Source organism: Pantherophis guttatus, chromosome 14, assembly GCF_059756535.1.
Source record: "Pantherophis guttatus breed Tessera chromosome 14, ASM5975653v1, whole genome shotgun sequence".
Lineage (NCBI taxonomy): Eukaryota > Metazoa > Chordata > Lepidosauria > Squamata > Colubridae > Pantherophis > Pantherophis guttatus.
In genome coordinates this window covers 18,159,690-18,187,559 of record NC_142076.1, presented here as the reverse complement: position 1 = coordinate 18,187,559, position 27,870 = coordinate 18,159,690, and the positions used below count along the sequence as shown (strand labels likewise).

General features: G+C 45.0%; 1 protein-coding gene across 1 annotated transcript; it reads right to left on the bottom strand.

Moving 5' to 3' along the window:
- Positions 1 to 60: 60 nt before the first annotated feature.
- DNAAF5 (dynein axonemal assembly factor 5) lies at positions 61 to 27,665 on the bottom strand. The gene is made up of 13 exons (XM_060692854.2): positions 26,902 to 27,665; positions 25,272 to 25,456; positions 24,996 to 25,120; positions 24,285 to 24,400; positions 19,692 to 19,924; positions 16,750 to 16,962; positions 15,751 to 15,894; positions 12,902 to 13,070; positions 11,226 to 11,373; positions 5,895 to 6,045; positions 2,050 to 2,197; positions 543 to 734; positions 61 to 319 (listed from the first exon to the last, which is right to left on the bottom strand). Exons 1-13 carry the CDS (start codon positions 27,446 to 27,448, stop codon positions 174 to 176), a joined length of 2,517 nt encoding a protein of 838 aa, XP_060548837.2. The 5' UTR covers positions 27,449 to 27,665; the 3' UTR covers positions 61 to 173.
- Between the last annotated feature and the right edge of the window lie 205 nt (positions 27,666 to 27,870).

The following is a 27,870-nucleotide window of genomic DNA, read 5'->3' as shown; positions in this document are numbered from 1 at the left end:
TTATTGAAGGTTTTTTTCCCCAGTGTTCATGTATGCAAGGAGGATATGAATTTTAGCTTCTTCCAGCTTAAAATGTCTCTGTTTATTGAAGCACCTCTTTTCTGGGGAACAAACTGGAAAGATTCCCAATTTTAATTGATGAAGGCACTTCTAGTTAAGGCCCACTGAGGCATTTAGGATTCAGAATAGCTCCATCCCGTTGATTCAAGGTGCAGAAGGAGCTGGTCACAGTAGATTGGAGTGCGATGTTTGTGTACGACTCCTTCGATTTTCTTCGCCAAGAGGTCTGGATACAGAATGCCCCCTTCTTTCAAAGTATCTGCAAAACAGAAGTTGCTGGAGTTATGAAAACGGCTTGGGCTTCAGGGCATACAATTTTCTCAACGACAATTTTTGGAACACCAACGAGCCGTAATTATTTCCTGAGACCGTGCCACTAGGAAGTTGGAAGTGATTATCAAGCAATGTCAAAGTGATGAACTAAATTAAAAAAAAAAAAAAAAATCTCAGGAAAATCAGAGCTTGCTGAACGGCGTAATTACCTAAAACAGCCGACTGGATATTTTGGTCGGGGTCATCCAGGTGAACTAACAACTCTTGGTAGAGAACCTCAATGTTGGTTTTCAGAAGAACTTTTGTCTCTGGGTTGTTTATACATCTGAACCAACTGGTCAAGGCAGCAGCAGCTGCCAAACGGACATCATGCGAGACGTCATCCAAGCGCTTCAAGATTTCTGAAAAAGAAACAGCAGGGTCATTTCCCGGACTTCATGAAGATCACAATTCTCTGCCAATTTATGTGACGAGGACATTCTTCCCTCTATAGCAGGGATGGGCAGCTGTCTCAGGAATTCTGGGAGTTGAAGTCCACAGGTTGTAAAAGGGCCACATTTGCCCATCCCTGCTCTACAGCAATGCAGAGAAATCGAACATATTTAATAAACCTTCGATTATTATTCAGTTTTAATTCTTTCATTTTCTAAAACTGCCTAACTTTTAAAAAGCGCAGAAAAAATGTTACACCAACGACCATGATTCTTAGTTGAAAAGCTCTGACAGAATAATTTTCTGTTAAATGATACATTTCTGGCCTACACGTATTGAATTAGTCGCTGCTTTTTCTCATACGGTCCTTTGTATGGAGGAAATTAAATCAAAACACTCTGAGTTATCAAATGCTTGAATATTGCAAGAAAAATTACTTGGCATGTTTGGCTATGACAACAACATTGTCTCCATTTAGTCTCTCCTATGTTTTGTTGTTACTTCATCCACAATTTAGCAGACCAGGAAAAAAAAAAAAGGGGGGGAGGGGGAGGAAATATATCTAGAAACTGGAGTGACTCTAAATCTGTGTTTTTCAAAGTTGTCAAGTTTGAAAAACACTCTTACTGAACAGTCAGGTTCTCATTCTAGAGCAGGGGTTCCCAACCTTTTCTATACCCCGCTCCCCTGGAACGCTTCTGATATATTCTCGCACCCCTTACAAAAGTAAATAATTATTTGCATATGATTATGCATATATACTGGGGGACGTGGCAGCTCAGTGGCTAAGACGCTCAGCTTGCCGATCGAAAGGTCGGCAGTTCAGGGGTTCGAATCCCTGGTGCCGCGTAACGGGGTGAGCTCCCGTGACTTGTCCCAGCTTCTGCCAACCTAGCAGTTCGAAAGCACGTAAAAAATGCAAGTAGGAAAATAGGGACCACCTTTGGTGGGAAGGTAACAAGGTCCGTGCACCTTTGGCGTTTAGTCATGCCGGCCACATGACCACGGAGACGCCTTCGGACAGCGCTGGCTCTTTGGCTTAGAAACGGAGATGAGCACTGCCCCCTAGAGTCGGGAACGACAAGCACATGTGTGCGAGGGGAACCTTTACCTTTACCTTATCCATATACACTATAGTTTTGAAGCTTCTAAACCCAAGTTTTCACACCCCCTGGAATATCGTCTCGCACCCCTAGGGGATGCAAGCACCCCCACTTGGGAACCTCTGTTCTAGAGAAAGGTAAAAAGACTGAGCCATGCCTGCCGTTTATCCCTCTAAAATACCTGGATAAATTTTGCTGAGTTCAGGCTGTTTTCTGCAGTTGTCTAAAAAAGTCCTGATAATTCGGCAAGACATCAAACGGGTCATTTTGGAATCTTCCTCCAGCGTCACAATGATCTGAGGCATCAGGGCATCTTCGACATTTTGCAACTGTGAAAGCAAGAAATCAGCAGATTTTAGGAAAAAAGACACTGTTAAGTAATCGGCATTTGACGTTCGACTCATTATCTCAAGCCGGATCTGTTATAGAGAGAACACAACAAATTCAGCTAAAAGTAAGAATTGGGGCAAAGGTTAACCAAGCAGATAATTTTAAGAAAAGCATCCTTTTAGCAGCTATCTAACTGTGGTTTATTTCTAAATTATGTATTTTTTGTGTATGGGCAAGATGTGACAGTATTTAGCATCATTTTATAGGTTTCTCCTTGTTGGAACCAACGTTCAGTGAACGTTGCAAAGGATTTGCAAAGGATATAGGAAATAAAGGGGAGAACTATGCAAATTAACTAGCTGGTTCCTCATCTTTAATTGGAATTTTATTGCATTGGGTGTCCCTGCTGCTTTTTTCTGCCCTTCTATTTTGTTTAATAGCTGTAGAAAGTTCAACTGTGAAATGACAACACTAGGTCAAAAGCACCGCACGGCCCCAAGAGAGGGACTCGCAATTATATTCCTCAGATTGCATCAGTCACATGCTGCAAAGAGGATGACTTTGAAGGAGAGAGAGTTTTTAAGAAGAGTGCGTGATATCGTGCTGGAAGGAAAGACAAAAATAAAAAATTTCCCACTAATAATATTGGAATAAATAACTAAATAAATACAGGCGAGACCTTTGCCTAAAGTAACTCTTGGCATCCTTACGGTCGAGATTTTTTCTGCTTTTTCTCAAGAGCTGCCCTTTCCGCATTCTGAAATCCAAACTGCTCCGATTTCTGCAGATTGTGCATGATTTTGTAAGCAAATGGAGCTAATTTAATAACCGTCTTACCCTCTTGCCCATTGGACAAGTTTGGAAAGGGTGACAAATTGGTTCAAGTTAGCATTTCATGATTACTCCAGGAGATGGTGCTCCTGTCCAAATTTCTGTGCAACGTCCCACCTCAATCTTGCCTTGCCTACTTGAGCAATCAAAGGTATACCTGCCAGTTTTTTCCCCCTTTTCTCTTGCCTTCTCTGCCCGTCTATATTCTGCCTGCTTTGTGTTCAAATTGATTCAAAGTTCTGAGTAAGAAATCGAAAATTTGTACTAATGGAAAAACCCGAAAGCCGTGCCTACCTCATGGGGATTCTGAGCCTAATCTTCTAATGATTTAGTCTGACAGTTAAGTCAATATTACTGTCTTGGCTGTAAGCAGCCACGATATCCCAAATCTCAACAACAGCACTATGTTCCTCTACAACAGACCACCCAAATCATGAAGGAGAAATGCGGAAATTCCCCCTCCACACGCTTTCTACTGGAGATGGAGGAAATGTTTTCTGTAACAGCTACGGGATTTGCAAACCTAGTCTTCTCTTGGGACTAGGTTTGCAAAAGTACATGAAGGGCTGTCGCAAGGAAGAGAGGGCCAACTTATTTACCAAAGCATCTGTAGGCAGGATAAATGGAAAGCAATGGATGGAAACTAACCAAGGAGAGAAGCAACCTAGGTCTAAGAAGAATGTTCCTAACGATGAGAACAATTAATCAGTGGAGCAAACTGCCTTCGGAGGTTGTGGGTGCCCCATCACTGGAGGCTTTTAAGAAGAGGCTCGACAGCCATCTGTCTGACAGGGTAGAAGGTCTCTTGAGCAAGGGGTTGGACTAGGAGCCCTCCAACTCTGTTGCTGTTACTTGCCCAATCTTTTTTTATAGCCATGAAAAAAATAAATCATCAAAAGTTGATTTGAAGGGAAAATTGGTTTCCTTTCAGGCATGCAAGTAGCACCTATTCCGAAAACCCTTAAAACCAGTGTTTTTCAAACTTGGCAATTTTTAGGATGAGAGGACTCCAACTTCCAGAATTGCTGGCTGGAGGGAATTCTGGGAGTTGAAGTCCACACCTCTTCAAGTTGCCCAGTTGGAAAGTCACAGCCTTAATCAAGCAGGATTTTTTTTTTTTTTTAAATTTTCTGGGCTTTAGAATCATGAGGATGGATAGGAAGCTGGCACCTACCCCTTTTGAAAACTCCCAGGTGCTCAGAGACTGGGATCCAGCCTTAGATTGATTGATTTGAAGATCAATGTCCCTGATTAAGTCTACTTCAGGGCTGGCTTTTTCAAAGCCTAATGGGCAGAAGTCTCTAGTAAGAATCCTAGAGGTTGAAGCTTGCCATTAATTTTTTTTTTTAAAAAGCCAGGTTGACTTTAAGTTGAACCAGGCCATCTCAAAGCTTGTCCTGCTGCAAATTACATCTTTGTCCTTTGAATCAAGATCTCTCAGCGGTCCAGGTCTGTTTGGTCTCCCCTGTGTTAAAAGATTGTTTTCAGCTGTTTTGTGTCTTTTAAAATACTGAATTCCCTCCCGCCCCCCCCCCCAAGGATTTAACTGGATAAGATGTGTATCAGTCAGCCTAATGGTCGGGACTCATTTCGCCAGACGTTGAAAAGCGAGAGCAGGTTGACTTCTCACTGAACAATGGGATAGAACCATCTTGAGCCTTTGAAGTTAAAAGGAGATTAGAAGCTTGCATTTCCCCCCCCCCCACCCCAAACAAAAAATGCTCAAGTTTCAAACAAATTCCCCCCCCCCCTCCCAGTCCAACACATCTGAGGGTTTCAGACTGGGGGTGGGGGGGTAGTTAAGACACCATTCTTTCCTTGTTGGCTCACTGCTGACTCCTTTTTACCTCTAGCATAGCTTTTATTTTTGGGCAGAATCCCAGGCTAACCTATCCTTCCTAAGCACTAGTTTGGCAAGGGTTTAAAAACTATTTTAATTTAATTTCGTAAAGCTCAGATGTTGCCCAGCTTATTGTAGATTCCAGAAGGCTTATATCCAACCCCCTAAAAAACGAAAAATACGAATTAAAAGCAGTAACAACCTCAAACCTCATCTCAAGCCTAGAGAGCCAACCCCCTATTTTGGCACCTGCTTTAAATGCCACCCCCTGCACTGAAAAAGGCACCTTGGTTTTAATGCTCCTCTGGAACAACAGGAGGAAAAGGGGTCAAAGTCACAAGGGGGGAATGGCTGATCAGACTGAGCTATCAAGCCTGCTTCCGTCCTCTCTCTTCCTTCACAGCCTGATGCTAAGAGTTTTTGTGGCAGTTCCTCCCAGCTGGGATATTCTAGATCAGGGATGTCCAACCCTGGCAACTTTAAGACCTGTGAACTTCAGTTCCCAGAATTCTGTCTAGCTGGGGGATTCTGGAAGTTGAAGTCCACAAGTCTCAAAGTCACCAATGTTGCTGGCTGTGGAATTCTGGAAGTTGAAGTTCACAAGTCTTAACGTCGCTAAGATTGCTGGCTGGGGAATTCTGGGAGTTGAAGTTCACAAGTCTTAAAGTTGCCAAAGTTGCTGGCTGGGGAATTCTGGGAATTGAAGTCTACAAGTCTTAACATTGCTAAGATTGTGGGCTGGGTAATTCTGGGAGTTGAAATCCATAAGTCTTAAAGGTTGCTGGCTGGGGAATTCTGGGAATTGAAGTCCACAAGTTCTCAAAGTCACCAAGGTTGGACACTCCTGTTCTAGATGTCTAGATTCAACCTGGAGCAGCATTAAGATGAAGCACAGTTTGAAACAGCTGACCTGCCTTTTGAGGTGACAGTGTGTTTCCTTGCTGGGTTTTCACTGAGGCTGATCTGATGTGATGTTTGTGGGGAAGGAGGAGGGGGGCGGAGGGGGGGGGCACAGAGCATTTTACCTCTTCTGGAGAGAGCAGTTCACTGTAAATCAGCGCCCAGAGGCAAGCCACAGCCGTGGTGCGGATGGCAGCTGCTGTTCTTCCCGCCTGCCACTGGAGATTAGGAGACAGGATGTCTTTTATCACGATCTCAAGGTAGTTACCGAACTGCCTGGAGCCAAAAAAACAAAAGGCGAGCCGAATGAAAAAGCTTTGTGCAAACGTGCTGGAATGACAGGGAGGATGAAAAGGCACATTTTTAGACTTGAAAACAAGAGAGCCCCGAACAGGAAGAAGAAGAAGAAGGGTGCAGGAACAAGAAAATTCAGGGGAGGTTAGGGGGGAAAAACGAAAAGCCTAATTGATGACAGGATATGTTAACAATATTTCATTCCTTCGGATTTCTTGAGGGGAAGGGGAACAAATGGACACTCTATAAGCAATATTTCAGGAAGAGCGGAAGGAGGAAGAGACCCCTTCCCTGTCCTCTTCCTGGACCCCTTACTCTCAGGTTGAACCCACCCCCAGGTTAACCTGAAGGACTTTTCTGTTTAAAAGTATCGTATCTGGAGGGGGTCTCACGGCTGGTTGCAACCAACGATGCTTTTGAACAGAAAAGGAAGGCCGAGATTATTAATTGTATATATTACTTGCATCGATTAAAAGTGTCAGGAGATAAATACAGGTAGTCCTTGACGTAGGACCCCAGTTGGGCCTAAAATAACTGTTGCTAAGCGAAACGTTCGTTAAGTGAATTTCTCCTCCTTTTATGAGCTTTCTTGAAAGAGTTGTTAAGTGAATCACTGCAGTTGCTTAAGTTAGTAAAATGGTTGTTAAGTGAATCTGGCTTTCCCATTGGCTTTGCTTGTCAGAAGCATTTGCTTCTCCATTGGCTTTGCTTTCTCGTTTTCTCTCTCTCTTTCTGTCTCTCTCTGTGTCTTTTTTTTGTCTCTCTCTTTTTCTGTCTGTCTCTCTCTTTCTGTCTTTCTTTTTCTTTCTTTTTCTTTGTCTCTCTCTTTCTCTTTTTCTGTCTGTTTCTGTCTCTCTTTTTCTCTGTCTCTCTGTCTCAGTCTCTCTTTCTTTCTGTCTGTCTCTCTATTTTTCTGTCTCTCTCTCTGTCTTTCTCTTTTCTGTCTCTCTCTTTCTGTCTCTCAGTCTTTTTCTCCCCATCTCTCTTTCTCTCTGTCTTTCTCTTTTTCTCTGTCTCTCTCTCTTTCTGTCTCAGTCTCTCTCTGCCTTTTCTCTCTTTCTGTTTCTGTCTCTTTTTCTCTCTCTCTGTCTCTTTTTTCTCTCTCTTTCTGTATTTGTCTCTCTCTCTCTGTCTTTCTTTTTCTGTCTCTCTTTCTGTCTCTCTCTGTGTCTCTCGCTCTTTCTTTCTCTCTCTCTGTCTTTCTTTTTCTCTGTCTCTGTCTCTGTCTCTCTCTCTGTCTGTCTGTCTCTCTTTCTGTCTCTCTAAAAGGCAAAAATACATTTGCTGCAGGTAAAATTCACTTCTGATGAACTGACAAAGCTTGCCAAGCTTCCAGCAGGAGATGATTCAGTAAGAAGCAGAACCTTTCCGATGTTCCAAGTCAATGAGGACAGATCTGTTCTTATGGCGCCCTTAGTCTTAGAAGGGACGTCTGGAGAAAGTTCCAAATATGGGGCTAATAAATATAGCGTTTGAACAATATCAATGCTCAACCGAGCAAATTAAACTGGATGTTCTTTCTTGCTCCACTGAGGACAACCTTCCTATTTTCCTATAGTGACACAAGGTCACTATTCAGATCCTCTCTCCCCACGGGACAATTTCAGCCTTGATCATGCGGGGAGGCGGAGGGGACGACGGACGCTGAAGTCAATACTCAGATGGTAGGAATGATGCAATAAATCTCCTCATTCTGACAAGAGCTTGTACGAGATGCATTATTTATTCATTATACAGAATATCTCATTTCTAAAATAGTCACAGGAAATACACGTAAATAATTTATAATGCAACTTTGCTCGGGCCTTGAAAGGAGTTCTTTCAGCATTCCCCCATTTTTTTAAAAAAATGGCGACCTTTGGTTAAACAAAGATGGCTTTTCAGAGATCGAGCCGTTTTCATTTTGAACAGATTTTGACCCCGATTAGGAATCGATTTCTTGCCTGCCGTTCGATGAAAGACCCAATCGAAGATTGCCTGGAAAAATGATTTCGCTGGTCTTCTGCTACCCAAATGTCGTGGCATCGGCCATTGTTTTTTGCCCTTTGGCACTAAAATTAACGTGAAGACAGCAATCGACCATTATGGATGGCACTTTTTATAAGGGAGTCCACAGCTTGGTTTTTAGAGTTGGAGACCCCTATTCTGCATGCTCTCTTCTTCCAGCAGGTGGCATGTAAGAACCAGCCGCCAAAAGGACGACTCAATAAAATCATACCATAAAGGCCAGGGTGGCTTTGCTCCCAGATAGCTAACTGAATGTCTCTCATTGTTCTATTCAGAATAACAGAGTTGGAAGGGACCTTGGAGGTCTACTAGTCCAGCCCCCCGCTCAAGCGAGAGCCCCTATACTATTTCAGACAAGTGGCTGTCCAGTCTCTTCTTAAAAGCCTCCCGTGAAGGGGCACCAGGAGTGAAATCCAGCAGGTTCTGGAGAACCGGTAGTGGAAATTTTGAGTAGTTCGGAGAACCGGCAAATACCACCTCTGGCTGGCCCCAGAGTGAGGTGGGAATGGAGATTCTGCAGTATCCTTCCCCTGCCACGCCCACCAAGCCACACCTACCAAGCTATGCCACACCTACCAAGCCACACCCACAGAACCAGTGGTAAAAAAATGTGCATTTCACCACTGAGGGGCACCCACAATGTCTGAAGGCAAGCCATTCCACTGGTGAACTGTACTGTTAGGAAATTTCTCCCACAGTTGGGAACAGCTTTGGTGGCGCAGCAGACTAAAGCACTGTTAAGTGCTGTTAAGTAACACCAGCTGCCTGCAATTACTGCGAGTTCAAATCTCACCAGGCTCAAGGTTGACTCAGCCTTCCATCCTTCCGAGGTAGGTAAAAGGAGGACCTGGATTGTGGGGGCAATAAGCTGACTTTGTATAAAAAAGAACACCGCTTGGGGGGGGGGGGGCGCGAAAGCCCTACTAAGCAGGTATATACAAAAGTATGAAGGCTATTGCTTAACGGATTGTAAGCTGCCCTGAGTCTCCGGAGAAGGACAGCATATAAATCAAACCAATAAATAAATAAATAAATTTCTCCCATGTTTGGTAGAAAAACTTATGGATAAAACAAGTATAGATATTAGGAGAGTTGTCGTATTTCCTACACAATGTTCCATTTATGGGATAGGTTGCAACTCTGGATGGAAGCCTTCTGGAGTTCGTGACCTGTTTGCAAGCTTCTGAAAAATATTGCAATCTCTTGGGGATGGATAAAGGGTGGCCCATGGCCCTTGTGATGCAAGGAATTGGTTGATTTTATTTGCGGGCTCTGAAAAGGTATTTGTGTCCCTTTTTCTTACCCAGTGTGTAAAACGCAAATGCACAAAATGGTGTATCACAATGCCAGATAGGTTTTTTTTTTTTAGCCAGACAGTTATCGTGTTTCGCAATCTCCTCAGAGAACCATCACGCAGACAGGAAACGTAATCAACCTGAACCGACTTTTCAAAAGAAGACTACTTTTCCTCCATTTATTATTATTATTATTTTTGTTCACCGTGAAAACCTACATAGCTGTTTTCTTTTTCCAAGTGATTTCAGGCTTTCCGGTTTTGGCTTCAAGGTGGTCTGGGCTAAATGACCCATGGGGACTCTTCACATTTTTGCCCCCTCCCCTGTAATGGCTTCTTTTAATCCCTTAAATAAAATGTGTCAAAACCACAAAAGGGGGGGCTTTACCGGAGCCACTCACTTTGGAATGTCTTCCGGGAAGGCGAATCACGTTTAAAAAGTGCATTTTAAAAAAAACCCAAAAACAATTTGGAAGAAAAATATCTTTGGAAAATGCTCTCCCTCCCCCCGCCCCTCCCTGGCCCCGGCATCTTTTGTCTTTTCTTAGAGTCAAATTCATCCTATTTCAGATCTTTCTCCTTTTGCCTTCCCCCTCCCCTCCCCATTAATCCATCCTGCCTCCAGGACACAGTTAGCTTGGTGGCCGGAAAGATATTTCAAAAGTCTCCCAAGGCAATAAGATCGCAATGGGGAGGTTGTCTCTTTACAGCGAGGAGCTTCAAACCAGGGGTAGCGCTCTTCAGCCGTAGCAGATTCAGAGCACCCCGGCTTTCTTTGATATTAGCCAAACTCTAGAGAGGAAATGATCCTGAACAGAGAGAGAGAGAGAGAGAGAAAATCTCCCACCAAAGCTGAAGGTTTTTAGGAGCACCTTTTCTACCTAACAAGCTTGCACAATTGCAAGCGCGGCTCTGAAATCATAAGCACAACCTGGGTGGTAAAATCAACATTAAGGTGAAGTCTGTTGACAAGGTTGGGACGCTGCCCCCTGGATGTTTCTAGGTTTGTACTCTCCTTTGAGGACAACCCATTCTTCTGGCATAATTTTCGCCTTTGTATCAGGCTGTTTTGTTATCGATTTATTTATCGCTCAAATTTGTAGGGCCGCCCATCTCACACAAAGTGATTTGAGTGATAGCACTTAGACTTACAGTATTTACTGCTTCAAAGCCCTCTCTAAGCTGTTTACAGAGTCAGCCTCTTGCCCCCCCCCCCAACAATCTGGGTCCTCATTTTACCCACCTCGGAAGGATGGAAGGCTGAGTCAACCTTGAGACTCGAACTGCCAAACTGCTGGCAGCCATCAGTCAGCAAAAGTAGGTTGCAATACTTGCATTCTACCCACTGCGCCACCACAGCTCTATTTTGGGCAACAGTAATATAAATAAAAAAAGAGGCTTTTTTTAACAAGGTCTTTACCTATTTGCCTGAGAATTCTTAGAATAGAATAGAATAGAATAGAATAGAATAGAATAGAATAGAATAGAATAGAATAGAATAGAATAGAATAGAATAGAATTCTTTATTGGCCAAGTGTGATTGGACACACAAAGAATTTGTCTTTGGTGCATACGCTCTCGGTGTACATAAAAGAAAAGATACGTTCGTCAAGAATCATCAGGTACAACACTTAACTGTGAAAAAACCAATTTACAGCTCATCTTTAGACATCAAATGCAAAATCCAATGGGGCGAAATGTCTAAAGCCGTGTTTTGCCAACCCAGCTGACTTCAAGATGGGTGGACTTCAGTTTGCAGGAACAGCTGGCTGGAGAATTTTGGGAATTGAAGTCCACACATCTTAAAAAGTTAGCCAGGTTGACAGACACTGATCTAAAGGATATGAAATCAGGCTCTTACCCTTTAGCATTGACTGTCTCGCCTGGGTTCTGAAGCAACTGGGATAAAATAGAAAATAACTTGAGACGCATCCGAGGGTCCCTGGAAGTCTGGAGGCAGGTTTTAAGAATGGAAATAAAATCCTTCAGGACTTCGGCAATCAGAGGCCCTGGGAAGAGAAAGGAGAAACCGTGGAGTTTTGTACCAAATGAAATTAGCCTCTTTTTTTTTTTCTTATGAACAAGTTTTATTAATTTTTTTCTTTCACATACATATTCTATGAACAGAGTATTGAACGGGTCACATCTTATACATTAATTTTTAAGTTATATATTAATTTTTATAATCTATCCCAATCTTCTATTTGTTTTTTCCAAATACAATTTACATATTTCGATTTCTGCCAAAATATTCTTTTCCCCTACTTTTTTACTTTATCTTCATATCTTAATGCATAATATATAAACAATATCACCATCCGTCCTTCGAATCTTAATTCCTTAGCATTACTTCAATTATCTGATTTCTTCATTTATTAAGTATGTTTCTCAAAATCCCTATCATGCTTTTTAGCTATAAACAATGTGCTTCCTCTTATTCAATTCGTACATTGAAACCCTTTAACTTAATTGATCTTCCCCATCTTATCTTAATCTCTAGTTACATAATAAGCAATATCACTATCTGCTCTTAAATCCTAATTTTATGAAATTAGCCTCTGAAAGGAGCAATCCTTTCCCTTAGAGGGAAGCGGGCTTAATTCTGGGAGTCCAATCTCAGCTGAGCAAGCAGAATTATGAACAGACTTCTGGGAATGCAGCCTTGCAGGATTCCGAATAAACTACAGCGTTGTCCCATTTCACCTGGAACAGAACAGTTAACAAATGGCTTCAAGAATAAGCTAGGCCGGGGTGGGATTCAAAAATTTTAGCAACCGGTTCTTTGCCCGGTTGCTGGGTGAGTGTGGCCACGGTGGGCGTGGCCTACTCAGCCTCCTGCATCACAGCGGGCAGGCCGTTTTCGCCCTCCCCAAACTCTGGAGACTTTTCTTGAGCCTACGGGGGGGGTGAAAACGGCCTCCCCTGGGCTCTGGAGGCCACCCCGGAGGCTGGAAACGGAAACAGAAACGGGCCCGTTTCCAGATTTCCAGAACTTCCGGGAGGCCCGTTTTTTGCCCTCCCAGAGCCTCCGCGTGGGCCCTGCACTTACCTGGCATCCAAAATGGGCCGCGTGGAGACCCCTGGGAGGGGCGGGGTGGGCAGGGACAGCCAATCCTTGCAACTATCTGTTTGGCAAACCAGTATCCAGTTTTCCCGAACCGGCTGAACCCCACCCGTGAAGCTAGGTACCTCAAACCTTCTCTGGGGTGACAGTACATCATCACTCTGGAGAGAAGATTGGCCCCACTTTGACACTCTTTCACAAGACCCTGAAGATCTGGTTCTGCCAATGGGTCTGGGGACCCCCGAGTGATATGGACCTCATCGAGTGGCTGGTCTGATTGTTGTCACCAGGGAGGTTGGGGCTTTCTTGGGTTTTATACTGGGGCTTTATCTTTGTAAGCCACCCGGAGTCACCGTGAGTAAGCTGGGCAGCCAGCTTACTAAAAATAGATAAATAAAGCTGCCTTCACATCAGTCGGTCCGTGAATCCCAGAGCAGAGAGATTCAGACCCTGCCAGCTTCCAATCTTCTCACCTGACTGAGTAGCAATTACATCCATCTGCAGGAGTTCGGGTGAGCAGCAGCTCCAGCCGTCGTGAGTTGAGGACAGCCATTCCATCAGCTGAGATATGTGCTGCTTGTATAAGCCAGTGACATCCCGAATGTGTTGGACCTCAGCCAATCCACTCATCGCTTCCTCTAACTGTGGGAACGAGGCAGAGACAGGAAGAATTGAGGAATGAATGCAGGGGAGTCCTCAACTTACGACCACAACGGAGGCCAACATTTCTGTTGCTAAGCGAGACATTCGTGAAGTGAATTTTGCCCCGCTTTCTGGCCTCAGCTGTTAAGTGAATCACTGCCGTTGATAAGCGAGTAACACGGTTGTTAAGTGAATCTGGCTCCCCCACCCGCCGTGTTGACATTGCTTGTCAAGAGGTCGCAAAACCAGTATAGAACCAGTAGTAAAACCGACTGACCCTGACGTCATCAAAACGCACGAACTGGTAGTAAAGATAAGAAAAACCCACACCTGAACAGGTGGTAAAATTATGTAAAACCCACTTCTGTGTGAAAAACAGTCATCATTTTTCTCCAGTGTGTTTTAGTGACTTTGAACAGTTACTAAATGAACTGTCGTAAGTCGAGGACTACCTGTAGATGGATCGTGACAAACATTTGGCCATTGCAGGGCTTTGGAATGGAAAGAGAACCGGCAACTGGAACATGCCAGATGTTTCCATCTGTTGGGAAGTTTCTTAAAGCAGCCACATCATGGGAAAACGCACATCTGCAAGAGGCTTGAACCTGCGTATCAACCTTCACTCTGAAGCCTTATATCTGCCTCCAAAGAAGATATAGAAGATACTTGTGGTGCTAAATCAGTGATCTGGTCCAAAAATCTCCTTTTGTTTTTTTGGTTCCTTCTGGTGAATGCCTATTTGAATGCTTTTAACGATTTAGGACTTGCCTAACGAGCTTCCTTTTCTTTAAAACAGATTTATCCAGGAATACCTTTTTTTTTAAATTTAAATCAGCATCCCAAGACTAAATGCTTAGATTCTCTCCTTTCCTTGAACAAGTCTAGGCATCCAGATTCCACAAGGCAAAGTACCCCTTTGACCTTTTTTATGTGTGTGTGTGTGTGTGTGTGTGTGTGTGTGTGTGTGTGTGTGTGTGTGTCTGTGTGCATCAAATACTATTAATGTTCGATTTTACAGTTTTAAAAGTGAAGTTTCGAAATTATGGCTTGGGGAAGGGGGTGGGGGTGGAGAGGAATTGCCTGTCGGTGGCAAAGAGCTGTAAATTTCAAGGCAAGTTTATCGTGCCTAGAAGCAACCGCACGGGAAGCCGAGTAGCCATTAAACGAAGGCAAAGCTTGTGTAGGCCACCAAAGAGTTTCCATGAAAAGGTGGAATTTGACTGGAGAAGAAAGTGATTTATGGCATCGTGATAAGTCATAAACAAAGGTGGTGGTGGGGGAGAGAAGACATCCATTATATCAGAAGCATCTCAGGTGCTGGCCTCCGATTTTAAGGGATGCCTCAAACTTTTCAAAGCTCAACATTGGGGTGGGGTGGGGCGGGGGGTGGAGGTGAAAAGGGCAGCTCCTGAAGAAAATAACCGAAAGGGAAAGATTTTTCTTCTTTGAGTTTGATCCTGGAAAGGGCCAAGAACCTGGAGAGACTGAAGTAGGATCAAAACGCCCATCTAAATAAGCAGCTGATTTGCTTATGGTTTTGCAAAGCATGGTACAACCAAGGCTATATTGTTTCACTGGATTAAAGGCAGACAGTCCTCGACTTAAGACCGCAATCGAGTCCAAAATTTATGTCGCTAAGTGAAACACCTGTTAAGTGAGCTTTGCCCCATTTTCCGAACTTTCTTTCCATGGTTGTTAAGGGAACCATTTGCGGTGGTTAAGTTAGTGACATGGTTGTTAAGAGGATCTGCCTTCCCCACTGACTTTGCTTGTTATGACCTGGGGACACTGCAGCTGTCATAAATATAAGTCCACTGCCGAGCGTCCGAATTTTGATCAGGTGACTATGGAGATGCCGCAGCGGTCATAAGTGTGAAAAATGGTTATAAGTCATTTTTTTTCCAAGTGCTGTTTTAACTTCAAACGGTCATTAACGGCTTTTGGTGGTCTGAGCGTTTGCGGCCCCCCTGAGCTCCGTTTTCACTGGCAGAGGCACCGCAGGCCGGTCCTTCGCTGTTTCCAGGGCAGCCCCCTGGGCCAGATCTAAGCACCCCATAGGCTGGATTTGGCCCTCGGCCCTTAAGTTTGACACCCCTGGTTTAGAGGAATGCCAAAGCTCAGGGATAAAACGCATACATTGCACGAAGAAAAAACAAAAACGAATTCTCTACATGGCATCCCAGTTGCAAAAATGTTAAGATCTGGCCAAGGACATGACTGAAAGTGTCCTTAACTATTGCCCATTAGGGCAAAATACTGGATCAGTGATCTGATTTGTTAAGATTTCCTGAATCTCTTTATTCTCCCTCCCTCTTTTCCTTCCTTCCTTCCTCCCTCCTTTTCTTCCTTCCTTCTCTTCCCCCCCTTTCCTCTCTCCTTCCTTCCTCTCTCCCTTCCCCCCTTTCCTCTCTCCTCCCTCCCCCCTCCGTTCCCAGGCCCTAAATTTAGAAGATTTGAGGTTTAAAGGAATTGCTTTATAGGACCAGGTATCAAATACGGACTGAGCGTTGCCGACCCTGTATCTTGCATATCTGTGGCTAATTTTTTATTCAAGTAGCCTCCGCTAATCAATTCTGGAATTGCGAAAAGGCAACGATGAATGCTAAGAGCTGGTTCCAGATGTCGAATCACATTCTGCGACAAAAGAACCTTAAGCAGAAATGGCATTCGGGGTTGTTACCTTGACATGTAGGTGCCCAGCGGTTGGTATTGCCATGATGGTCACCAAAACCTTGGTGAGCTGGAGGCTTATTTCTTTGCAGTCTTCCTGGCACACTTCAATGAGACTTTCCACGCAGCAGAGCAGCTGCTCCAGATAAAAGACCTACCAAAAATACCAAAAAGCCGCTGTTATTCCATGATTCCCAGAAGATGGAAATGGAATTTCCCTTCCTGTTTTGCTCTGCTTGGCTCAAGCGATCCGGTGTGGACTGTTCCCCATGGATGTTCTTAGCCAAGAAAACCTATCCGCCTCTTCCTCTCCAAATCTCCATATCAACAATGTACCTGCAGAGGTGAAAACACCTGTCATACTTATACAGAGTTCCCCTGGAGACAAGCATGCACTTCAGTGGTGGGATTCAAAATTTTTTACTACCAGTTCTGTGGGCGTGACGTGGCTTGGTGGGCACGGCAAGGGAAAGATACTGTAAAATCCCCATTCCCTCCCAACTCCAGGGGAAGGTTACGGCAAAATCCCCATTTCCTCCCGATCAGCTGGGACTCGGGAGGCAGAGACTAGATGGGGGCGGGGCCAGTCAGATGTGGTATTTAACGGTTCTCCGAACTACTCAAAATTTCTGCTACTGGTTCTCCAGAACTGGTCAGAAACTGCTGAAACCCACCTGTGATGCACTTGCAAATGAAGGCAAATACATGTACGTGTCCTAGGATAATGTTGCAAGATCCAATCTGGGTCAGTCACCCGGATGAAAGGCTTACAGCTTCTGGACTCGTGCTGGAGCCCATCTTCAGGGAACTTCTCTCTACTGGGAACGAGCACGAGTCCAAAAGCTCGGAAGAGTAAACCTCTCGTCCCGGGGACCGACCCAGACTGGATCTTGCACGATGCCCTTGGATTGTGCCTGAAGCCAAAGATGCTAAACTTCGGAGAAAAGACGTCTACGGACTGAAAAGATGCATGCTTCATTAGAGGGTTTAGTGGGGCTTCTCTCCTCACCTCTTCAGTCCGTTGGCTGACTTCAGGGTTACAGAGCATGTTGCCAAGGGACACCAGGTGAGGTTGCAAGACTTTGCGGGGAGATCCCCGGATAAGTGCCGCCAGGATCGTGAGGTAAGACGTCATCGGCGCTCTTTGGAGATCGGACAGGATTAATTTCAGAGAGACCGCTGGGCTGACAAAAGCTCCAATCAGCTCTGTTGCTTTCAAACACTGTTTAAAAAAAAAATACACACAAGAGAAACTGGTTGTAAGATGTTAAAGACCAAATGAACTCCACGGAGCTATTTTTCTTTCTTTCTTTTTTTTTTTTTTAAAAAATGAAGAATGAATGATGACAACTGCTTTCTTCCTTTTCTCGTGCTTGAGGAATTGCCTTGCAGGCCTTCGGCTCCATCCCTCATTCACGATTATGTGCACGGAAGAGAGGATTTCGTTCAGGTGTAGCAAGCCGGCCCAAAATAAGCACCCCTGTGTCTTCTTTCAGCACGACCTCTCCAACTTCCCCCTCGAATGAACGGAAGCTCTCTGTCCCTCTTAGACAGAGGCCCTCCCGTGGGATTTACAGTATCCCTTTCCCACAGCTGTTCCTCTGCCAGCTTTGAAGAAACAAAAGAAAAGATTCTACCTTAAGATGGTGGGTTATGGGGCTCTCTAAATTGTGTTGGGGGGAAATGTGTCTTATTTGTTTTCCTTTCAGAGAGGAAGAGGAATGGGGACGGGGGCAGCCTAAGGTTGAACAATAGAGGTCTTTTCCTTCTGGCTGTTACAAGGGGATACCAAAGAATGGGCATCTTAGGAACCTGCATCTTGGATGCTTGTGTCAAGCCTGGAAGCCATCTTTTGCATTAGGCCTTCAGACCTGCCATGTTTACTACTGTGGGAAACTGGGAGGCGGGATTGTAAGGGTGATATATAGTCATAATAACATTCCTTCCTCAGAAAGTCAAGGACATCCTGCCCTGCACCTGGAGTGGTGTGACTGGGAAGCATCTCCAGTTGGAATGATGTTTGATTTGATCATGTGATGGACTTGTGAGTGTTGGGAAGGGACTTGAACTTTTCTTTGGGTGGGAAAAACCTGGAAATCTTTCAGATTTGGGTTTTTCCCAGATGTGCCAATATGACACCTCTAATAAAATGGAACTTTGAGGAAACTCAAGCCTCGGAGTTTTTTTTCGTTGGGGGTGATACTTGGAACCCTGACATTAACCCGAATCTACAGCTTGTTAAATAGAAGCCAAGATTTATTCATCAAGCATCCTGGCCACAGCTCACAGTTAAGCCTCTCGCTATGAGATAGGAATAGGAGACATCATTGAATAGGGAGTCCATTTCAACCTTGTCCCACTGTTTATGACGATCGCAGTGTCCCGGGATTATGTGATCCCCTTTTTGTGACCTTCTGACAATAGGGAAGCCAGATTCCCTTAACCACCGTGTTGCTAACTTAAGAGGTAACTTAAGAAGAACCGTGTTACTAGCTGCAGTGATTCATTTAACAGAAGTGGCAAGAAAGTCCGTCAAATGGAGCAAAACTCACTTAACAACTGTCTCACTTAGCAACAGTCGTTTGGGGCTCCATTGTGGCCGTAGGCCGGGGACTGCCTGCAGTTCCTCACCTGGAGATGCTTAGGGGTTAAACAAACACGAGAATATAGAACTCAACGCTTTAAACTTTGGCCTCTTCCTATTTGTAAAGGTCAAGAGAGTGCTGCCAAGAATGGCCTCCAGTGATATAATTCTGCTGACAAGATAACAATATCTGGAGAAAACTGTATTTTGCTTGCTACAGTTTGTTGCGAACCACAAAAGGACTCGTGTTTCTTCCAGACTAGACAAGGGAACCAGCAAGCTGGGAGCACGTAAGCTTCCAGATTCGGAATCTTCATCGGAGCTATTGCCAGGGATACGCATACCTTATTACTGTGGGAGGATTAGAGGCAGAGAAGGAGAAAGAGATAATATGGTGAAATTAACTAGAAAGGTTGTGAACTACGCATAACTCGCAAATGGAATTTTTTCCCCCAAAGGCGTTTTTACATTTTAATCTCCTGCTTATGATTTTTGAAAGGCTCTTAATACTCCACCTTGGCCAGCACCGCAGGTGAAGCACAATTTGTACAATCTCATCACTGATCGGTACAATAATCAAACAGAAATATACTTTGCTTAACGGAACCGTGCGAAGTTTCTTGAATGCTTTGACCCGGATAGGTTGAGTAACAAAATTAACAGCCTTGTGGGTCAGCCCCCCCACCCCATACATTCTAAAAGGAGGGGGGAAAGGGTGACGTGGAATTGGGGCCCAGAAGATTTTATTATCAATCACGAGTCGCCTGATACTGTGACGTGGAAAAAATTCTCTGAAAACTTTCAGTGGAAAAAGTCGGTTCCACATCTTTTTCGTCCCGCTTCTGTGCATACTGAATAAAATTAATAATCACAACTCAAGTCAAATCACAATGGGTACTATAATCAGTGTAATATGTTGGGTTGGTTACTTGGGAAATCTGCCTTTGTTTTACCCAGTGACGGTGGTGGATTGGGCTGAGAGAGAGTGGCTGGTGATTGTCCCAGTTACCCAGCTGGCTTTTATACCTAAGGTAGGACTAGAACTCACTGCCTCCTGGTGACTGGCCCAAATCACCCAGCCAGCTTTCATGCCTAAGACAGGACTAGAACTCACCATCTCCTAGTGACTGGCCCAAAGTCACCCAGCTGGATTTCATGCCTAAGACAGGACTAGAACTCTGTCTCCTGGTGTCTGACCCAGTCACCTAGCCAGTTTCCATGCCTGTGACTAGAACTCACAGTCTCCTGGTTTCTCACCTGGTGCCTTAACCACCAGACCAAATATTCTCACTAGATCAAATCTCTTGTCAACTTTAGGGTAGCAGAACCTCCTTTCCCCAGCACAGTTCCGAAAGGAGCACACTTACGTTGCTAACCACGCTACTTTCCTCGTCGGAGCACACGCGGTACAACGTCCGCAGGAGGAGTTCCATGTGTTGCGTGATGTGATCCTCCGCATGCTGTAACAATATGAACAGGAGCTGAGATGCCTTCACTCGGGTGCCTTTGACCCAGTCGATGATATCGTGGCAGAGGCCGGGAAGTATTTTGAAGATGTTTCTGGTTACCAGCTCTCGACATCCAAGGTCTGGACGAGTTACTAGGTGAAAGAAAGAAAGAAAGAAAGAAAGAAAGAAAGAAAGAAAGAAAGAAAGAAAGAAAGAAAGAAAGAAAGAAAGAAAGAAAGAAAGAATTCAGGGAGAGGCAGCAAAAAAAGACTCAAAAACTCCTATAATGTTCTCAATTTGAAATTTATAGAAAACCGTTACACAAAGACATTGATTGCTACAACGGAAGTGTTTGCTGTCTTTTAAGTTCGGTTTTTATGATTCTGTTTCCCTAACATTTCATCAAACATTTTCATTTGCTGCTACTATTCCATACCACCTTGGAGAGTGTCTCTTTCTCTTTTTCTTACAGACAGACACAAGTGTGGCGATGTGTGAAAGATACACCTTTGGGAAGTGAAAACATACAAAGTTACCAGCAGTGCTTTTGGGTAAAACGATGTTGCTCAAAGAAAAAAGATGATCTAAGGCGGGGGTGGGGGGTGGGGAAGCCTTGGAGCATCTCAGGGTCTCGCCTGTGGCTCTCTGCTTGTGTGGCTAACACAAAGCAAAACTTAACACAGGATGCAAATATACATGCAGGAGTGTTTGTGAAGCACCTACTTAAAGGGAAGAATCTTCAAAGGTACTCTGAGGTATGACTTCTTTTTGTCATGGAAGAAAAGCATTGGGATTATAGAAATTGACAGCCGGCAACAAAGAGGTCAAAGACAAAAAAATCTCGCTGAGATGAGAATGGCGTCCTTTTTGACCAGAGGCGCTGTCCCCCCCCCAATAATTTTGACTGGCCCTTTTCAACAGTCCCCTTCATTCCTAATGCGTAAATGCAGCTATTTCATCGCGCGTATCTCACTGCTGTCAAAAGCTTCTCTCTCTCCACCTTTCCTTAACTTGTCTGCACCCACAGCCTGAGGCGGTGATTTTTTTCCCCCCTCCCTTTTTTTTCTATAGAAAGTCAGTCTATTGTTAGGATGGCTTTGAGCTCTTTCTCTCCTTCTCCCACTGACCTGCAATCTCTGTCAAACAGAGATCAAAGAACAAAAAGAGAGAAGTGTCAGGTTCATTAGCTTGCAGCTAGGAGGAGACCTGGGTGAAAGAGAATCCTTGGTGGAAAAGCCAGGACGGGCAAGGAAACTGACAGGTGTGCCTTTTAGAGGTAAAAGGAGTTCGCCCTTTCCCAAACCACTAAACAAACAGCTGATTTATTAAAAAAACATGTCAAAAACATGTCTGGATCCGGCAATATTGGCCAACTATCGTCCTGTCTCCAACCTTCGCTTTATGGCGAAGGTTGTTGAGAGTGTGGTCGCACGACAGTTTCCGCAATTCCTGGAGGAAACATCTTATCTAGATCCGTTCCAGTCGGGTTTCAGGTCTGGGCACAGCACAGAAACAGCATTGGTCGCGTTGGTTGATGATCTCTGGAGGGCTCGGGACAGGGGTTGTTCCTCTGTTCTGGTCCTGTTAGACCTCTCAGCGGCTTTTGATACCATCGACCATGGTATCATGCTGCACCGGCTGGAAGAGTTGGGGGTGGGAGGCACCGTGTTGCGGTGGTTCTCCTCCTTTCTCTCCGACCGGTCGCAGTTTGTGTTGGCAGGGGGGCAGAGGTCGACCTCGAGGCCTCTCATTTGTGGAGTGCCGCAGGGATCAGTCCTCTCGCCCCTTCTGTTCAACATTTATGTGAAGCCGCTGGGTGAGATCATCCGTGGCTTTGGGGTGAGATACCACCAGTACGCTGATGACACCCAGCTGTACATCTCCACCCCAGGCCACCCCAACGATGCCCTTGAAGTGATGTCCCAGTGCCTGGAGGCTGTACGGGTCTGGATGGGGAGGAACAGGCTCAAGCTCAACCCTTCCAAGACTGAGTGGCTGTGGCTCCCGGCATCCCGATATAGTCAGTTGACTCCATCACTGACTATTGGGGGCGAGTCATTGGCCCCCACAGAGAGGGCTCGCAATCTGGGAGTCCTCCTGGATATGCAGCTGTCCTTGGAGGAACATCTGACGGCTGTAACCAGGGGGACCTTTTGTCAGGTTCGCCTGATTCGCCAGTTGCGGCCCTTTCTTGATCGGGATTCCCTGTGCACAGTCACTCACGCCCTCGTCACCTCTCGCCTTGACTATTGCAACGCTCTCTACATGGGGCTCCCCTTGAGGAGCACCCGGAGGCTCCAGCTGGTCCAGAACGCAGCAGCGCGGGTAGTGACGGGAGCAGCATGGCGCTCCCATGTAACACCGCTCCTGCGCGAGCTGCACTGGCTCCCAGTTGTCTTCCGGGTGCGCTTCAAGGTGTTGGTTATCACCTTTAAAGCGCTCCATGGCATAGGGCCTAGCTATCTTCGAGACCGCCTGCTGCTACCAACGACCTCCCATCGACCCGTGCGCTCCCACAGAGAGGGCCTCCTCGGGGTGCCATCAGCCAGACAATGTAGGCTGGTGACCCCCAGGGGGAGGGCCTTCTCTGTGGGGGCACCTACCCTCTGGAATCAGCTCCCCCCAGAGATAAGGAGAATCCAAGACCTCAGTGCCTTCCGTCGCGCCCTTAAAACCCATTTATTTAAACAAGCCGGGCTGGCTTAAGATGAAATTTTTAACTGTTTTTAAATGTTTTAAACGTTTTTAATTGGTAAATGAGTTTTAATTGGGCCAAATTTATATATCTTTTAATTGTTTTTAATATTTGTTCTGCATGTTTTTTTAATCTGGCTGTACACCGCCCTGAGTCCTTAGGGAGAAGGGCGGTATAGAAATCCAATAAAAAAAAAAAAATATATAAAAAATTTAAAGAGAAAAGTTGGAAATCTAGGTGAAATCAAAGGGCAGAAAAATTAGCCCAAATGACATTAATAGGCAAGTTAAGTTGCATCTGACTTTCTGTGATTTTTGAAAACAAGTAAGATAACAATAGCACTTAGACTTATATATTACTTCACAGTGCTTTTACAGCCCTCTCTTGCCCCCAACAATCTGGGTCCTCATTTTACCGACCTCAGAAGGATAAGCCAACCTTGAGCCAGTCAGGATCAAACTGATGGCAACGGGCAAATTTATCCTGCAATACTGCTTTCTAACCACTGGGAGGGAGGGAGGGAGGGAGGGAGGGAGGGAAGGAAGGAAGGAAGGACAATAACAATAGAATTTAGACTTATATACTGCTTTATAGTTCTTTAGAGCTGTTTACAGAGTCAGCATATTTGCCCCAACAATCTGGGTCCTCATTTTACGGACATCGGAAGGATGTAAGGCTGACTCAACCTTGAGCAGGTGAGAATTGAACTGCTGGCAGCTGGATGGAAGACAAATGGTATTTTTTTAATATGGGAAAAGCGGGTTGCTTTCAAGCATCAGACTGTAGACTTCACTTCTGAACTTCAAAGCCATAAATGAGACTCTTAAGTGAAAGCAAACACACTCTCACATCCAACTTTGGCCATCTTCTGGTTGCATGAGAAGATATGTGAAATGGAAGCCTAATCCCCCAGCCTTCCTTAGAGCCTCTGTCTTTCTCCAGTTACTTAAAGAAAAAGAATTGTTCGTTTTCCAACTCAGTCTGGGAGGAAGGTGTAAGGACGCTAACAACAGCAGAAATACAAATTGAATTTAAAAGGTCTTGAAAGTGGAAGACAACAATATTGTCCCGTGTTAGGATTCAGCTTCTCAAAGAACTCAAAGAGTTCAAAGAAATAGAGCTCAAAGAAATATATTGAAGTGACTGTGAAAGCAATATTGTTTCACATTTAGTGTTGGATTCTGGCACATTTGCCAAAAAAGCTGCCCACCAATGAAGGCTTATCTGCCACATCTTTAAGTTTAACACAGAGAAGAAGAACTGCATCAGAAAACAATCTGAAAATTCTTAAGAGAAGGGGGTGCAAATTTACTAGGTCAAATTTTAAAAGGTCACACAATTATCAGTTAACTTTTGTTACTGGAGATGTAATCTAAAAATGTCACAATGTTTCTAAATCAGACAAATCCCAGTGTAAATAATAAACAGATTGAAAAGTAGCAGGTCATAACAGGGCTTGTTCCTTAACAATAGCAAAATGTTAAATCTGTTGATCAACCTGCCAGTAATCTGTGGGACTTCTGGTTAGGAGCTGGGGCAATTACAATATTTAAGAAAGTGCATGACATGAAAAAGCCTGCTCAACTGGGCAGATTTTAGATTAAATTTATGCAAACTGACAGGAAACCGTTGTTCATTTGGGAATGGAATAAGAAACCCCAAAGGTCCTTCTATTTGTAACTTACTTTATATTTTCCCTTGAAAATATGCCCTATACCTTATTTTTTAAAGTTATGCATTAAAACGTTGGGGAAGTAATTTGCAAAAAAAAAAAAAAAAGGTCAGTTTGCACTATGAACATTTTACACTGTACTCACATCCTGGTGGGTAGTAAGGTGGCTCAGTATAAAAATCGAGTTTATCCTTAATATCGTCTTCATTTTCTTTTTCCCACTGCAACCCCACTTTCTTCCAGTAAGTTAAAGCCAGCTCCCTAAACACAAAGCAAAAATAATCACAAATATTGTCGATTCTATGCAAAATACATATCCTGAAAAAGCGGTTGCATAAGAAACTAAATCTGTTACTTTTTTTTTTATTTATTTAAAGAATCCACTCCTTGGAGGTGATTTCTGACTAAAGCTGGTCCCAATTGTGCTTTTAAGTCAAAGACTACATGTACATAAGAATGCTTCACAACTGCACAGGGTTTTTGATGGTACGGAAGCTTCCATATGGCAACGTTTCCTTTTTTGTCGATGTTAGATACACTAGGCTGAAAGGTATTTATTCTTTGCTCCATTTTAGAGTGCTAACATCTGCATACAAGTTTAATTTCACACACATGATGTTCATGCTAAGAATTCTGGAAGTTGCTATCCAAGACATCCAGAAAACAGCTGCAATAGGTATCTTTACAGCTACAATAGGGCAATCCAATGTTGTTGTTGTTTTTACATGTGTACAATGTGACACATTTTAAGAAAGGGTGGGAATTCAATGGCCCAATTGTGCTTGGCACTTTGTCGTCACTGACCATAGACAACAGCTCTGCTAGTGTAAGATAAGACAGTCTGAATTTGACTTACTTATTCTCATGCATTTCATCAGTCAGGCCACTGAGTAAGAGAGGGATCAATTTATGGAAGTAGGAATAGCGATCCCGCAGATGCAACAGCCACTCACCAACCACGCTGATAACAGCCTCTCTGACCTGAAAGACCGGGGGGGGGGAGGGGAGGGGGGGAGGAGGGAAAGAAACCATGTATCATGCATTTTGCAATTCCATCTAAATCGAATGATTTTGCAGCAAGACACCGAGTTTACAAAAAAAAACAATGAATTAAACCTTGGCCAAACGTTACCTGTGGAATGTCATCAAAACATCGCTGGGCGAGGTGAGAAAGCACATCATCCAGCGATTTGACGTTGCCGAATTGGATCACGGATCCTGTGGCATGAATGACAGCAACGCGGACCTTGTAGTGTTGATGGGAAATGGCCTGCATTAAGGGACTGATCAAGCTTTCCGACTGCAGGTGAAAATGATCTGGAAGGCGGAAATGTTTTATTTAGTGACTGGAAATGGTAGAGTAGAGAAGAGCCCACTTCGTCTGTTCTAAGCCAGGCGGTGCTTGGTTCTTGGCTGACCTTAAACTGCTGTAAATCTGCTAAATGCTTCCCTAGATGGGGTACACTTGCAATGTACTGCAATCTTTTTCCAACAGCACATTACATATAATGATCCATACCTACATTATTATATATATGGTTCCATATATGTATTATGTGCATGTGGGTTGATATATACTGTGCGATGCATGTAGTATGTGAATGCATACAAATATGTGATATTTTATACACACGCACACACACATACATACATACACATACACAGAGTTGCTCAATAGTGAGAGGGTGGCATATAAATTTAATAAACTATATTGACCCATACATACAATAGTTTTTATGGGCCAGTATATGTAAAAAATATCTATCTATCTATCTATCTATCTATCTATCTATCTATCTATCATCTATCTATCTATCTATCTATCTATCTATCTATCTATCATCAATCATCTATCTACCAACCCACCCTCCCATCCATCCATCCACCCACCCACCCATCTACCCATCTACCTATCTATCGTACCTACCTAGGCATCTTTTAAGACTGGTGTGATTTCAGTTCCCATCATTCTCTGACCAGCCAAAGAGCTCTGAGAAAGGATGTCCACAAGTCTTAAAAGTCGCTAAGATTGGTCACCCCTGATCTATAGTCTGATATAGGTATGTCAGGTATGCCTGTCATTGAATTTATTGGCCACACATCTTAATAAAGGGCAATTCTGGGCAGCCTGTATGTATGTATGCACGGTATTATCTCTCATCTATCTATCTATCTCTCATCTATCTATCTATCTCTCATCTATCTATCTATCTATCTATCTATCTCTCATCTATCTATCTATCTATCTATCTATCTATCTATCTATCTATCTATCAGCTCTACCTACCTATCTATCTCTCATCTCTCTCATCTCTATCTATCTATCATCTATATCTATCTCTCCTATCTATCTATCATCTATCTATCTATCTCATCTCTCTCTCTCCTATCAATCCATCCATCCATCTCTCATCTATCTCTATCAATCATCTATCTATCATCTGTCTGTCTGTCTATCATCTATCTATCTATCTATCTGTCATCTCTATCTCTCTATTTCTCATCTCTCTCTCTCTCTCTCTCTCTCTCTCTCTCTCTCTCTCTCTCTCTCTCTCTCCCACCCACCCAGTATATGTATCAAATATAAATCCACACACACACAAGACCCGCATACACAGACTTACGGCGGGACAAAAAAGCTCCACAGCATCATAACCTCCAGAAGAACAGCCCTCCCTCTCCCTTCCCTTCCCCCCGTCCCATCCTCCGCCGGCCGGGCCCCGGGTGCGAGAGCTGCGTGGGGGGGGGGAGCAGAGCCCCACCTGGCAGGGCGGCGGCGGCTGCGGAGGCCGCCTGGCAGCCCTCTCGCTTGGCGGGCGGGAAAGGGTCGAGCAGGGCCGCCCGGAGGACGCCCACCGCCTCGGGCAGGAAGGGCGCCAGGGCGCGTCGGTCGCAGCGCCGGAGGAGCTCGGTGAGGAGCTGCAGGAGGCCGAGGCGGAGCTCCTCGCAGGCCTCGCCGGGGCCCTGAGGCAGCCCGAGCCGCTGAGCCAGCGCCGGCATCAACACGGGCAGAGCCTCGGACGGCTGGGCGCCCTGAGCCAGCCCCAGGCGGAGCAGCTCCAGCGCCAGCTCGCGGCACCGCTCGGCCGGGTCTCCCGTCAGGCAGCGGCTCAGAGGCCTCAGCAAGGCCGGCCCGAAGACCTCGCGCACCGCCGGCGGAGGCCCTTCCGTCAGCAAGGCCCTCAGGGAGCCCAGAGCCCGCAGCCGAGCCGACCGAGACTCCTCCTGCAGCCCCAGCAGCTGCCGCGACACCGCTTGGCCGAGCTCGGCCGCAGAAATGACGCGGGCCTCTTCGCCCGGCTCGGCCATGCTGAGGGCTGGGGAAAAAGCACACGCGTTGCTAGGCCGCCGGGCCGTTGCTAAGGGCCCGCGCGGCGTTTTTTTTTTTTTTTTTTGCGACAGGCGACGCGCTTGACGGGCCCCCCCCTCCGCGCTTGACGGCCGGGCCGGAAGGCGGGGTCAGGTTCTGCCTCAGGCTTCCTGAGTAGTGGTGGTGGTGGGGAGGAAGAGAAGGACTTCAGCTCCCAGCATTCTCTAGGGCAGGGGTGGGCCCTTGTGGCTCTTTTACAACCTGTGGACTTTTAACTCCCAGAATTCCTGAGCCAGCTTGGCTGTCTCAGGAATTCTGGGAGTTGAAGTCCACAGGTTGTAAAAGAGCCACAATGGCCCACCCCTGCTCTAAGGCAAGAGTCCCCTGGAGTTGAAGTCCACAAGTCTTAAAGCTGCACAAG

What these genes read in the sequence shown, in the direction of transcription:
- DNAAF5 (XM_060692854.2), bottom strand. Translation starts at nt 27,448, where the DNA reads ATGGCCGAGCCGGGCGAAGAGGCCCGCGTCATTTCTGCGGCCGAGCTC. An exon ending in ACCTTACTACCCACCAGGAT is followed by an intron (nt 19,925 to 24,284) that starts GTGAGTACAGTG and finishes TCTTTCACCTAG; the next exon opens with TAACTCGTCCAGACCTTGGA. An exon ending in ACTCAGCAAAATTTATCCAG is followed by an intron (nt 735 to 2,049) that starts GTATTTTAGAGG and finishes TTTCTTTTTCAG; the next exon opens with AAATCTTGAAGCGCTTGGAT.